The sequence below is a fragment of the Stegodyphus dumicola genome, chromosome 6, assembly GCF_044657685.1.
Source record: "Stegodyphus dumicola isolate Sdum_Otavi_A_Nest chromosome 6, ASM4465768v1".
In the NCBI taxonomy this organism is placed as follows: Eukaryota; Metazoa; Arthropoda; class Arachnida; order Araneae; family Eresidae; genus Stegodyphus; species Stegodyphus dumicola.
In genome coordinates, this window is record NC_140773.1 from 157,849,080 (window position 1) to 157,865,036 (window position 15,957).

At 33.3% G+C, this 15,957-nt stretch overlaps 1 protein-coding gene across 2 annotated transcripts in view; it reads left to right on the plus strand.

Annotated features, from left to right (window-relative positions):
• The first annotated feature begins 281 nt into the window (after positions 1–281).
• Positions 282–15,957, plus strand: part of LOC118186269 (lysosome-associated membrane glycoprotein 1-like) — a 43,820-nt gene continuing 28,144 nt past the window's right edge. Inside the window, exons 1-3 of one of the 2 annotated variants that reach the window (XM_035356361.2) lie at positions 282–437; positions 555–678; positions 15,142–15,545. In XM_035356361.2, coding sequence (XP_035212252.2) covers positions 633–678; positions 15,142–15,545 — 450 coding nt within the window. In that variant the 5' untranslated portion in view covers positions 282–437; positions 555–632. The other variant, XM_035356360.2, reaches the window with a different exon arrangement.

Consider the following 15,957-nt stretch of genomic DNA (forward strand, 5'->3'; position numbering starts at 1 on the left):
AAAAATCTTACCTTTGAATTGCTTATTCCTTTTACCTATGCATGTCAAACAGACGAATTTGTTTTTCAGTTAAACATTACAGAATAATATATATTTGGAACTATTTATTATCAGAATATTTCCGCTCCGAATCATAATAATCGGGATTAAGTCATGACTGAAAAAACGAGTAATCTAATTGAAGAAATATGAGATAGCTCCATAAAGTCGTTGTTTTTTCTCTCTGCAAATTTTGACTAATATATTTAATTTGAAAAGTGATTTCTACAGTATTACACACGAATTTTTGAATAATAAAATAAATAAAACAAACAATACGCAAATATGTCAGCTGACGTTAGCTTGTGACTTTTGCGTCAGAGCATTGTGCGATTAGAAAATCAGTCGTCGTTGATAGTGTGTTGAATTGGTCTTTCCATATAAATTTAATTCCGAGGGTAATAGTATCTCTTTCTTTGCTATTTTAATAACTTTTTAATGTTCGACTTATATGTAGCTCCGTAATTTTATATTGTCAGTACTTAATTTTGCGTATATTTCTTTACCTTCAATAGTATCGGGTTTGATTGTTCTGTGATAAATCGGAAGTTTGGCAAAACATTTTTCAAGATTTGAATTTTCGAAACTCCAAGATGAGGATTCAGTTTTTGTTTTCTGTAGTATTACTTTTCGTCGCAGGTAAGCATTGTAATAATAATATTATAATAAAATTAATCATCTGAAATAATGTGTGAAAATATGTGTGTATCGCTTATGGAATTAATATTCGTGGCCGTAAAAGTTTTGCATTTTTTCGTTCTAGTGAGTTTAATAAGCTTTTGTTACATCATAACTTTTCTGCATGAAATAATTTGGTTAATTTGCGTTATTTAAAAAAAATTTGCGTTATTTATTTTAATTTGCGTTTCAAGTAAAATTTATTGTGATTCTGAATACGCCATCTATTCTTGTAGTTCCGTTTAACACCCGTGATGTTTAGATGCTTAAGATAGTACTAAATAATAAGAATTTTCTGCGAAAAGTACTGTTTTAATAGCATTTGAAAACGAGCATTTATAAATTCTATTCACAGTGCCTCACATTTGTTTTGAAACATTTGTGTTTTTTAGCTGTATTTGCAAATGCTAAATATTTTTGAAATTACTTAGGGTTCCCTCCCCCTTTTACATATGCTATTAATCATCTTTTTAAGACCTGCTTATTTTTCGAAAAATTATTAAGAAAGTATTCAAAACGTGTTTTGCCCCCCCCCCCCCGAAAAAAAAGGTGCTAAAGCTGCATTCGCATAAGAATTCAGGCATTTATGAACAAGCAGTTTATATTTAATAAAAACGTGAAAGAAAAAGGAGTGTCATCCAATACTTCAGTAGATAAACTTAGCTAAAATGGCTCTTTTCATTTGACAATGACTGGAAAATAATTAATGAGTATTAGATTGTCAGCTCCGTATGATACAGACTGGAAGAATCAAGAATATTAAAGTAACAGTAAATTGTGATTAATAGTGCTAATAAAGTTTTACTACTACAATCCTCCATATGAATTGTTTTTAACAGAGGAATATTGATTATTTATTCTGTTCTGTACTACGTGCTTCTTACGTGTTCGATAGGATTGAAGAACAAAGAATATGGAGGAATTTTGATAACTTCAGAACAGTGGTATAATAACCATAAGTGAACATTGAAAGCTGTATATTTAGTATTTTTATCCTGATAGAACTTGAATGTATTTTAAATTCCAAGTTTTCTTATAACATGCTTTTAAGTTTTCACTAAGAATACTTATACTGATCCATATTAATTTCTGTGAAAAATTACTATCACAGAGATGGTGAAACATATCCAAGTCATTATGGTTGCACCTTCATCCTTGTGGGTAGACAGTAGGTTTTTTGGATTCAGTTCTTCATTTGATTTTTCTTCATTGCATTTCATCTGTCAGACTCAATGTCACTTTGACCAATCTGCTAATATAATATTATTTCAATATAAATCTTTACTTATTATGGAATTTATGAATACAAAGCCTATTTTCATTGTTTTTGTTGTTGTTGAAGTATCTTCGTGATAATTTCACATTGTGTCCATATGCTAATAACTTCTGTTTCAGGATTAACTTTTGTTGCACTCTTTTAAATACACTGCAAGTGTTAAAGCACCAATTATTGGGTTGAGTGGGATTTATCATGGGATAAATTTGATTTTTTCATGTTCTGTTAAATTGCGGTGCAGACCAGTGCATTTTAAACAGACTATATACTTTCCATCATTTTAATATGTTGAGGATTATTAAATGTTTTGCATCTAGGATTTTTTTAACATTTTGAATACTTTATAATCTTTAAAGTCATGAATAGTTAAATTTCAAAATAGAACTTGCCGGTAATTTGCAGCTTCTTGCCGTGTTTACTTCAGATATGGAACTGTTAATATATTTTACTAAACAAATAATTCTTTTCAAATTCAGATAAGTTTTGTGATGTATTTTTATTTAAAATAAAATAATAAAAAACTTCTGAAACGTTTGACCAAAACATTGGAGTTTTTTTATTATTATGAGAGTTATTGTTTGGCACTTCTGAAATCAGTTGTTTGGCATTTTTCTGTTGTGCACCTCCTAAGCACAGGCAGTGTGGCAGGTATCTTAATTCTAAATAATTTCTAGTTATTAAAATAAGCAAAAAAAGTTTTCTGGTGTGTGTACACATACATGCATTGACACATCCATCCATATATACATTTCTGAGTATGGTCTAATAACAGAAGAGTTAAAAAAAATCGCAGACATACACATCGCATGGCAGATGATGGCCAATAAATCGTCACCTGCTACAGGCCAAAAATTTGTGCAGATGTACAACAGAAAAATAACAATTATTTTATTGCAAAGAATATTTTGTAACAAGCAAGGCTTAAGTTAAAAATTTACCCTAAGGTACCCCTTGGCGAATCATTTCTTTTTTGACGCCAAGATTGGCACCAATTTCAAGGTGGTGCCGATCCTTCCGCCGCTACACAAAACCAAAATAAGAAGTCAAAGACTTACACAAACTTGGTTTCCATGTACACATCGACCTATTTTAACTTGAAATAAATCTGATAATTTTACAAACTAGGCACTACGTACTGCCTTTTGTCCATGCACTCATTGATCTCTTTTCACTTAAACAAAATCAGGAAGTTAAAACTATCATGTTAACCAGAAAAAAAGGAAAAAAAAAAAAAAAAAATCTGCTATCTTAACATACAAGAGACTAATAAATAACCAAAAATACACAAAGAGAGAGCAATAAATAACCAAAAATCAGGGTTGCCACTCAAACAGGAGAATGAAATTCCCTGACTTTTCCAGGTGTGTTTCAAGAAAATTCCAGTCTATCCACGTAATGTACGTTGGCTGTGCTAAGATGTAAATTAATTATGGTATTACTTGTATTGTGTAGCAAGTTCACTTAATTATTCAATAAATCTCAGAGGACATTTATTCTTGATTATTCTTGGTATACTTTGTTTGATAATTTTGTTTAGTTTTCCACTTAAGAAACTTTATAAAATTTAAGATATATATATTGGATAACAAATGTATGTTTTATTTAATTATTACTCATGATCATCACCAGTTTAACACGAGGCTAATCCGGTCCTTATAAATCACAACGCAATGCTAAATAGTTCGGTTAGATTTTAGGTAAATTTAATTTGCGTGAGGTATGTTCTTAAAAGGCACCTTAACACTTGAAAACACAAATATAATTATAATAGTTGTTGTTTTCTCCATTGAAGAATGAGATTAGAATCTTCCCAATCTGGAATAAAATAAGGCTTTTTTTGCAGACATTCTGCAGCTAAACGAAAGAAAGAAATCTATTTTAATAAATTGAGGTATTTTATATTTATTTCGCAGCATACATAAGGAAAAAATATGTGCATTAAATTTCGTGATGGTATGTCATCATACTGCTATAATTAATTTCAGGATTATGACAGAGAAAATTTCCTGAAATTTGGAAATATTATTTACTAATAATAAATAAATTTAGAAGGAAGAAGCAACATTAAATTATATGAAAACCATAAAAATAATTACTTAAAAATTGAATTGGAATAATCAACGATATTTTAGCGAATATAGTTATATTACATGGCTAGCCTAGATGACTGATTACTATTTTTTTACTTTACTGCAAAATGACAAGGTATTTATTAAAAAGAAAAAAAAAAAAAGTTTAAAAAGATTTTGCGGTAAAATTCTAGTATACGGTAAGGCTTTGGCACGATTTTGAAAATTGTCGCCAAGACCAAAATGACCCGTTTATTGCGCATCAAGATGTCGCCAAATCCCATTATTATTCTAACCAAAGAAGGTCTATGTAAAGAAGAAACGGTTCCATACAAGTAAAATGCTATTATGCCGCTAGAATGCGGAGGGAAAATTTGCCAAGGTATTTGGCGACGGAACCTGGCGGCCAGAATTTCCCTCTCCGCGATGTGTACAGGAAATTGAGAAACACGTGTTAAGAAGAAACACTCTTTGACAAAAAGAAAACTACGAAAATCCATTTTTAAATTATTGCGAAAAATCCAAGAAGAAACGTTTTATCAAAGGACGTTTCTTCTTGGATTTTTCGCAATAATTTTAAAAACGGATTTTCGTAGTTTTTTTTTTCCCCTGAAAATAACTAATCCATGAATTAATTTACTTGCGCCAAAAAATATTTTCTTTTCCTTTAGAGTTTAACCACTTCCGCTAAGACTAAACTTCACGGTTGCGGTGCCGTGCGCTACAATATAACAAGCGGTAAAGTGTCTCATTTACGCCGCTCCGCATCTGCGAGTGCAATCCAGAGCTGTAACTCGAGAAATAAACAATCTCGTTGTTAGGCGACGTGTGCACCATGTTATTTTCATTTTTGCGATAAATGCTTATCGACGTGGTGTTCACGTCGCTCGCGGTTTGAGACAAAAGCATCTTGACGTGCGTGGCACGTCTTTTTAGCGCAAGTGGTTAAAGAAATTTTAAACGATATTCATTTTATGAACTCTTGATAACGTGACCTTCAAACTTCGACACCGGTTTCGAGCTTTGGCAAAAGATATATCAGACATGCACAGCTGTTTCCCTCTATGATGGAACGGAGCCACAGCCATGTCTGTTGCAGAGAGGTTTTCCTTCTTTACAATACATATTTCTTTGATTCTAACCTCCATGGTACCATATACTAGGATTAAACCCATTTTGTTTTATACGAGAACAGGTACTTTCTTTAGTTCATGCACTGCACATGCGATTCTCGAGAATACTGGAAACCAAAAGTTGCTTTGCCTTTCTAAAAGACAATCAAATTGGAGCTTCGAAAATTGGCTCTATGCCAGCTACCCGAATGACACTCACGTGATGCATAATTCGCCAAAAAAGTTACCTCTTCCGACGTCGGCGCAAAAATCGCCTTTTTTTGGCGGGATCGTTGTATGAACTTCCCTGACTTTTCCAGATTTTGACAAAAATATTTAAATTCCCTGACTTTTCCCTGAATATTTTGGTCAATTTTCGAATTCCCTGACTTTTCCCGGTTTTCCAGGTAGCGTGGCAACCCTGAAAAGTACAATTACATATTTTCAAACATAAAAACAATAAACAAATCTTTTAACAAAACACACAGAGACGAATAAATGATATCCTGAATTTTTACTTACTTGTACAAAGTAAAAAGGAAGTACTGTAATCGTGAAAAGTTTCAGGCAGCATATTTCAACAAAAATATCCGTTTTGACCGCTTTCGAATGCAATTTAACGATGTTTTTTTGCGATATCTGTACGTAAGGACAGAATAAAAGACACTTTGCCTTCAAAAAAATTATAAAACTGCTTTAAAATGAATTCTGAAGAGAATATCCGTACGAACGTACCTACGTATCTCGCATAACTCGAAAACGAGTAGCCTTAACGTTAAAATTTTTACGTTTACTTAGAACGTTGAAATTTTGTATATATGACTACTATAACATGTAGATGTGGACCTCGTAGTTTGGTTGCAGTCGGCCGTGCCAAACATATATAAATATATTTATATATATATATATATATATATTCACTCTGTTACCCGGCTCAGTGACCTCAGTTTCTTTACTATTACATATTTGGAAATTGTACATTTTTTGCTTTAAAAATGATTAAATTATGTTGTTTTTATCTTCTGATTAGGGTTTTTATGCCTTTAGTAAATCTGTATGCAATATTTTTAGAATTATCAACAATTTTAAAGTTGTTTAATTGCCGCTAAGCCTAAAAATTTTTTGATGGCGGCCATTGCTTTTTTACATTTGAAACAGCAGAGTAGTGGATTTGTTGCTAATCTAGAGAAACGTAGCTTCGCAGCAGCAAAAATAACGCCTTCATTTATTATTAAAAATTAAATCATGCTTAATCCTTTCTGGAATTTTTTTTTGAGGAAATAAGTGTTTAAAATTTACTTCGTAATTTTTAATACAGATATTTTGACTTTTTATGTATTTTTGCCTCGTCGTGAAGTGAGAACTAAATTAATTGAATGAGAAATACTCAATCGTCTGTGAAAAACTGTTTTTTTTTTTGTTTTGTTTGCTTAATTTCTTTTGTACATCGTTCTAGCTTTATTATAGTATTTGAATAGAACATGTGGCAACGATTAGATAATTCTTTAAATGATATAAATTTTGTGCATTCTCAGTTATAATATGAACGAAATATAATACTGTTAAGGTGAGCCTAGCGCCAGAGTGTCGCTATAGTAAACAAGTAGAGTGAATTTTAAAGAATTCATTTTTTCTATTGTGGTTTATGCGCTGTCTGTGAAGTAGATTTAATTCAATCCAGTAAGTTTAAATGAAATGCAAAAAAAAAAAAAAAAAAAAAATGCATGTAACTTAATATTCCGTATAAGGAAGTCCTGTGGTGTACACATCAGATTTTTTAACATACCTTCTTTCATGTGCATACGTTTAGACTTCCCAACATCATCTCCTCTATCCTTCACACAAGCAACTCAGTAAAATTTTTGGTTTATCTTTGGATTATGGTAACTTGGCGATTTTTTGGCGACCAACCCTGCTACAGCAACCTGCTAGTTTTTGTTTGGACGCCACTTTGTTTTCACGAAGTAAAGGCTCTTTTTTAACTCAACATTTTTTTTCCAACAATCTGCTAGCCGAATTATGCTTATGCTAGAACTTTTATGGATCAAAAGTGCTTAATCATGATGAAAATTAGGTGCGAAATTGGGAGAAAGTGCAGAATCTCAAACTGCTTGCCGCGTTTTTAAGAATTGCAGATACACGGTATCCACGTACACGTCGACCTATTTTCACTTGAAAAAACATCCCAGAATTGCACAAAAATGGCATTGCGCACACTCTTGACTTTATCCATGTACACTGCTGAAGTCCTAGCTAGTAACCTTTATCGCCTTACCAAAATGTTGCCAAACTGCCTGTTACCATATTCCAAAGATTAGCCAAATTTTTTTGTCGTTTCAGCTCATTCCTATCTATCAGCAATTAAACCAACTTTCATGCAAAAATCACCCTCCCCCCCCCAAGTCCTGCTGCCTCAACGTGACGGCGAGGTGGTTTCACTGGGTGGAACAGCAAAGTATGTCAGCAGCATAGCTCCTGGTAGGGCCAACCTAGGCATGAAGGCTGTTTCAACATGTCCAGCTAAGGTATAGCATGTGTAGATCCTTCTGGGGATTACCGTCTTGGTGATCAGGTGTTACAGTCCTGGAGCCCCAGTGATCTCTCCTCCTTTCTGCCTCCTCTCCTCTTAACTGCAACTTTTCTTGTTTTCTTCTCCCTTGTGGTTTCCTCTTCGGAGGTCCGAGCTCGTCATGAGAAACTGGAACAGCCTTGTCCCTAATTTTTGAGAGTGGCGAGAAAACTGCCCATGTGTTTGCTGTGCGTAGAGACCCGTGTCACTGGAAAACAGGGTCCTGGTAGTTGAGGGGCGAGGTACTGTCCCCAACACACTGCTTTGGCCTCTGTTTCAGTTAAACGGGATGCACCTTGGCGTCCTTATGGGTGTCAACCGGCTGGTCACTAGTCCTTGTGTCAGTGGCTTGGGGACAAGCTCTCGGGAGTACCCGCTTTTTGTAAAAGCTGACTGTGGACATGTTTGTGTATAAGTCCGGCTAGGCCTGGCGTAGGAATCTGCGTCTCCTTGTTGGGCTCCATGGTGAGTGGGGCGGTCAGACCCGAATCTTTTTCCATTTAAATATGAATGTTATGATACCTTCCTGCTCCAACAATGTACCCGATATTCCGATTGTGACCAAAAGACTAAGAAGCAACATAGAAAGCACTGTATCAGGTATATTTTGACCACATTTCTTAATTATAACCAGCTCTGAAGAATTGAAAAAATTATCACCCTTTCTAATAAACAAACGTCTTTTCTCTTCAGTAGGAGAACTGAAAAATATTAAGATATTTCATTCTGGAGTCCTTTTGATAGAAACTGTGTCCGGAAAGCAGTTTAATGGTCTTTTGAAACTAACTAAATTAGGTCAAGCAAACGTTGAAGTTAAGCCACATGAGACTCTGAACTCGTTCCGAGGAGTAATCTCTAAAATAGACTTACTATCAGTAACTGAAGAGGAATTCGTTAAAGAGTTGGCAGATCAAAACGTGTGCGGTGCTCGTAGGATCAAAATACGGAAAGAAGGTCAACTCATTCCCATTAAACATGTCATATTTACTTTCAAGTTGACTATATACCGAATCCAATGTGTTGCTTTGAATGTCAGCGTTTTGGAGATGGAAAGACCTCTTGTTGCAATAGCCTCGCTTGCATTCAATGTTCCATCGTAGGCCATGCCAGTGAAAGCCACTCTGTTGCCTCTTTATGTATAAATTGTAAAGGCGAGCACCCAGGTTTTTCAAGATCATGTCCGAAATGGCAGACAGAAAAACAAGTTCAAAACATTAAAGTTACACAAAAGATATCATTTGCAGAAGAGAAAAGACTTATTCTTTCTAATCAGCCAAGACCTAATAAATCTTATGCATCCGCAACAAAATCATTCAGATCAATATCAACGCAAACCACAATAATCACTCAGAAAAAAGAACTAGCAATGACAGAAGATCCTAGAAACCAAAAATAAGGGAAAAAAAAACCTGATGTTAAAAATAGTATGCCAGTGACTGCATCCAAAGAAAAACAGGATGTCCAACCGAACAAACATAGAGATGTTATCAAGGAGAAAAATAAGTAAAAACCCAGGACACCCATTCAGAGTTTTTTTGCAAGCGTGAGTTCAGATGAAATGGACGTTAAACAAGTGTTATCCCTTCTGAAACACCTTTTGCCTCGAAAGTAAAAAAAAAAAAAAAAATTGCTAAAACAAGCATTCATAATGGGTTCATTTATTTCGTGGAATTTTCGGAGTTTCCATCAAAACCTGGATAATATCAAGGATTTAATCATCTATTGACCTGCCTGTTTTGCACTTCAGGAGACCTTGTTAAAACCAAGCAGACATGCTAAGATACATAGATATACCACAGTAAGAAAGGACAGTCCATCTGGGAATGTGCCTGTGGTGGTGTTGGCCATATTGCCTCCCACAATAATCCATATACTGCTCTCATTTTGACGACCTTCCTTCAAGTTGTGGCGATTCAGATTATTTTAAGTTTTTCAATTTCTGTATGCACTATTTATTTACTCTCACATGAGCATGTTGATCAGTGAGAGTTGGACAGAATAATAGAGCAGCTCCTGGAACCTTTTTTGCTTTTAGATGACTTTGATGCACATTTTTTCCCTAATAGGGAAGTAGCGACATTAATTCAAGGGGCCAAACAATTAATAGAAGATCATTCTATTTGTCTCCTTAGCACATTGACTGCCGTGGGGTAGGTGACTGGCACTCGACTTGGCCGCTGACGCAACCAATTGTAAAATACATAATTAGGGTAAATATCGATACTGGTTAATTTTTAAATAGTACCATTGTTACTAGAATGGTTTGAAGATTAACAAGTCGTAAAAATTTTAATTGTAAATCGCAATAATGGTCTACAGCGCCTTGGGGGGTGACCGGGGGTCCTTGGGGATGACTTAAGTTCTCCAACATTTTTGGAAAACTTAAGGAAAGCCAGTGATATCCAACATCAACAAATTTTCCTAGAGCATAGAAGCAGTCACTAACTAGACTTACAAGAAAAACTATAAAGCAATTTTTACTGATGACTGAAAGAATCGTGATGGCTGAAAGAATCGTGATCATCTTGGGGCAGCTTTTGTTTGTAATGAACTTCATAAGGTTGCATCTGTCTGTATTGCAGAAACTTTTGCCATTTTGAATTCCTTAATCTTTATCTCTAAGCTGAATAGAAGAAAGTTCATCATCTATTCTTGACTCTCTGAGTGTTATTGAATAAATAAATAAATACTAGCCACCCTTTGGTCTTGGAAATTTTAAAGTCACACCTCCGTCTGAGAAATGCAGGGAATTCTATTGTGTACTGCTGGGTGCATGGACATGCTGGCATTAAAGGCAATGAACTTGCTGATATCGCAGCAAAATCTGCTGATATTACCTCTGAAAATGATGTCCCTTTTACAGACATACGGAATTACATCAAAACAAAGATTTTGTCCAGGTGGTGGCAAGAACTCTGGGGATGCCAGACTCTGAACAAATTAAGGCAGATAAAATCAAATTTGGAGTATTGGGAGTCGAGAGGGAATCAAAAGGAGGATGTACTGCTGACTCGTCTATGAATTGGTCACTGCAGACTGACATATTATCTCTTGAAAGGAGATAATGAGACTATTTGTGGCACTTGCAATGTTCCCATTTCAATCAATCACATTTTAACCTGCTGCCCTGCTTTAGTCAGAAATGTGAATATCATTTTAACTCTATACAAATGTTAACAAATAGATCTCATTGGAAGAACCTTTGCATCAACCTCATAAGATTTTTAAGACATCTCTTTTTACCATATGATTTGAAGTTTTTTTTTTCTTTTATCCTGCTGTACCTGTTGTTAGAGCATTTCTCAGTCATTTCTCCATGCCTTCATCAGCATTACAGGTTCAATTCAACAATTCATCTGATACAGCATGTTTGAGCATTTTGGATTTTATTCACCATTTGTCTGGTGCATAATAACCTTCAAAGTTTTGTGCTATTAAAAGTCAACCAACCAACCATTGTGCAAAAATCAAAAGTCTTTCGTCCATCATCCAACTGATACAAAAACCTCAAGTTCATAATTTCATCATAATCCAACCCATCAACTTTCATCCTATTAGTCACCTTAGACATGCTCAAATGATGGTACCCACAGCAAAATAACAGCAAGCTTGAAATACAAGACCATACCACACATATGCAACCAAACAACAATTAAAAAGAATGCTAAGAACCAAAAAGGGTCCTTACCATTCTTTTTAACTGTCGTGTTTTTCTTTTTAACTGTTCCATACGAAAAGGTTCCAGTTACAAAAAGTAGCCAAAATCTAAATTTATCACAACACGAGTGGCAATATTCTAAAAAACACCTTTTTAATGACAAAAACTTAACTGAAATTTTCTCCAAAGGCTAGTTTCGGCAACATTAGGGTTACTGTAAAACCTATTTCACGCAGCGGGCTTTTAGATTTAATGAACAACCAATAGCACTTGCCAACTCTTTTCAGACAGAAACCAAGGAGTACTGTATAGTAACCAGGATTTTTATTTTCAGTATGGATTATTATATATATTGGTTGTTGCTGCTCTCATCATCATGATCATAATTTTGTTGGCTCTAAGACTTTTTTTGGTGAAATATAAAACATCTCATTTTGATAGTCTTTCTTATCTCTTTTTATGTGTTATTTATTTATTATTTTAATTTTTGTCTATGAAAGGTGTACCCCTAACAACAATCCTCCCTTTGCCCTTTTTTTTCTGAATCAGTTTCAGCTGCTACTTTTTCTTCATGAAAAGTATTTAAAAAAGTTAGTATAGCTTCTAGAATTAAAAAAAAAAAAAAAAGAAAAGTTGAGTATTTAAAAAAAATTGAAACTTGAATTGAACTTGAATTGAAACCGTGCAGAATTTGTCTGAGATGGATCCAGAAGCTATAATGAGGGTTACCAAAATATTTGTTGTCTAAAAAATTCTTAGAAATGTGAGCTGGGATAAGTAGTAAGTATATAAATTTCCTATCTTGGCAAATTAGATATTGCTACTTCACTTGCAGGAAATATTTTATTTATTAAAAGCATTATGCATAAGATAATTATCTAATGCTCAGCACATTCTGTTCGATATTGGCCAGAAGTGGTGGCCATTTTATTGTTGGAGGCACTTAACAGGTGGCCACGGTTACCTCCTATGAAGGGACAGACAATTACAACCGTGCCCTTTGGTATCGCGGTCAGCTCCTTTAACCACTATACTGTCTGGCCGCGACACACATAAGTGATCTGAGTAAAAAAAAAAAATGTGCAACTGTCTTGAATAATTAAGTCTTGCAATGTTATGGTATTTGATCTATCACTTTTATGAATATCTATAACTTGAAGAGTTGCTTGAAAAATGTTGTAAAATAATTTTACGACAAACTTTTTATTTTAATCTTTTTATAAGCTTTTTATAAGCTCTCTTTTTTAAACATTAGCCATTTTTGTATAATATTATAAGTTTTAAATGAATCTAAGCCCATCTTTTGGATCATCTTACAAGTTAAACACAAAAAATGAATAATTATTCAAGGTAGTCTACTTTAAAAAACATCATTTTCAATTTATCCATTGCGAATTAAAAGAATACCCCAAATAATGATTATAAGAGATATTAAGGTAACAAGAATAAGCATAATTTTTATAAATTTGAAATTTAGGATTATTATGCTGATTTTTGTTGCTTTGATATGTCCAATTATATGTTTATCATTCAGAAATTATTTTAGGAAAATGGAGCAGCACAAAAGTTCAAATTGCCTTCCAACTATCTTCCTGACTGAAAGTGATAGATCACATGCTACGTCATTAAGTCTATTGAATAAGTGTAAAGACCTGCATATAGCATTCATTTATGATAGAATAATATTATGTGAAGCCTTTTTTTTCTGTTCTAACAAATAATGATGTCCATATAATAAATCTTTCTGAATTGCATCATTTTAAAATTATTTATATTAATTTCTACGTATTTCTAATGATTCACATCCTTACACAACATCAAAAAAGCTGATGTGTACACCAAATGACTTCCTTGTACGGAATTTTAAATTATGTACGCATTTTTTCCTGCATTTCATTTAAACTTATTTTCTCGAATTTCATTAGAGGTATATTTCTCACTTTGTGGTAAGGTAAAAATACACAAAAGCTGAAAATATTTTAATTAAAAATTGAAAGATATAGAAAAACATAAAACACCAAATGCAATTAAAACAATTACAAAAATTGTATTTACAAGTAAAATTAGTCTCACTCGGCAAAAAGACTCTGAAGGTGCAAAAAGAATTAATTCGCTATTTTGCCAAGTTTCAAATATAAACAAATATGGCTGTTATAGTTTTTTTTTTTTTTTTTTAAATTAGGCTTAGTTGCACTTAAACATCTTTGAAGTCCAGATTAACTAAAGGCATAAAAACCTTAACCAGAAAACAAGAACAGCATAATTCATTTTTGAAGCAAAAAATTCACAATTTACTAACATATAAGAATAAAAAACTGAGCTCATTGAGCCAAGTAACAGAGTGTGTTATATATAAATATATACATATATGTTTATATACTTTTGGTGTGGTCGATTGCAACCAAAAAGGAAGGTGCACAACTACATGTTACTGTAGTCCTAATATACAAAATTTCAACATTTGGAGGCTGCTCATTTTTGAGTTCTTTGAGATGCTACATACGTACAATTGCCATGAAAAAAATCTCTTCTGAACCAATTTTTAATCAGTTTTATAATTTGTTTGGGGAAAAAGAGCCTTTTATTCTATCTTTACATACAGGTCGTGCAAAAACATCATTTAATTGCATTCGAAAGTGGTCAGAATGGATATTTTCATTGAAATATCGTACCTGGAATTTTTCGTGATTACGATAATTCCTTTACTTTTAAGAAAGGAAAAAAAAAACCAAAAAATTTTATCTGAATATAATTAAATTGGAACTTTTAATACTTAATTGTGGCAGATTGATTATATGTTCATGCAGTAATTTCACCGTTCATAATTTAATGAGCATAATTGTCACTTTTCTCAAGCTGCCAATAAGTTGTTAGTTACTTAATAGTTACTTGTAATAGCTGCTCAATATGTTGTTAGTAACTTCTAAGCATCACCTGGCATAATTTTATGAATATGCAAATGTATGCTTTTAATTATGGAATATTTGGCATTTGCCTTATACCAAATTGGCTGTATATGTTTTTGGAAATATGTGAAGAATAAAGAAATGTATAAACCAGTCATAACCACATTTTCCTAGTAACCATCAAACTATTATTGATGACAGATTTAAATTTTCTTGTAAGCCATACCATTTTTTATTACTATTTTTTATTATTTGTTGTGTATTTTTCCTTGTAGCTTTTTAATACCAAAAGTTCTGAAAAATTAAAAATACTCACATAATTTTTATTTTTCTTAATGCGTCCAGAGAATAAATATGCTCCTCTAAATTTTTAAATGGATTATCCGCGTAATCATGGCAAGCAAAAGTAGTTCCAGTACCATGTATTGGCAAAATTTGGAACCTAGTAGTCCATTGTCAAAAACTGCGAGGGATACAAAGAAATAAGTCAGTTACAAAACTGTGCTGATGCAAAGGATACAAAAAATAATAAAAATATAGAACATCAATTTATTATGCATGCAGGTGCAATCAATAATTGCTGATACCACCTAAAATATCTGAAATCATGTTTTGTTGAAACATCTGAAGAAAGAAAGACTGATGGGAGTACAAAAATATAATTTAATGGATAAACAGTATGTACAATGTTAATAGCTTGATGACGGTATATGAAACGGTATGTATTGTGTCAGTATCTATTTTTTGACTCTATTACATGTTTATAAATTATTTGCATGGCTATTTATTTTTATAGGTGATGTAAAAGTGAAAATTTAATTGAAATATTTTTAGATTTAACTGCGGGTGACAGTACTACTCTTGCACCTACTACTACTGATACTACTCAAGAAATTGTTACCACAGTGCCAACAGCTAAAACGAAAGACACCACTACACCAGAGCCAATAACCAAACTACCAATTACTACTACTACTACTACTACTGAACTGCCAACTACTACTACTACTGTTGCTCCTACTACAACTTCTCCTCCTACCACTACAACTACGGAAGCTCCACATACTACAACTGCTGAGCCTACTACAACTACTGATGTGCCTATTACAACTTCTAATGTTCCAAGCACAACAAAGTCTCCTGAACCATCTGTGCAAGAAGGCTCTTGGAATGTGACCGAGGGCAATACGACTTGCATCAGAGCAGATTTGAAAATTCGTTTTAAAATTCCTCTAGCTGTAAGAATTTTTTTCTTGCATATATTTATTTCTGATTGCATATAATAATGAAAATTTTTAAATTCAAGATTTTAATACATATTTTTAACCTTTTCAATCCACGTAGGAGAAATAATCCAAGTAGCTTGCCATTGAAGCAAGATATTTTATATTCAAAGAAATTAGTAATCTAGAATTTTTTTTTTTTTATGGCGGGCAGTAGCCATTTTAGCATTCACCACTACTAAGCCACTACTAATGACCAGAAGTGGTGGTCATTTTATTACAGAGGCACCTCATCAGTGGGTACCGTTACCCAGGGTTTGTACAGTTCTCAAGAGTCCTTAAAAGTCCTTAGGTTTTTTTATAATCTAATTTTGGTACTTAAAAGTCCTTAATTTCGGCCAAAATCGGCAGAAGGTCCTTAATTTTA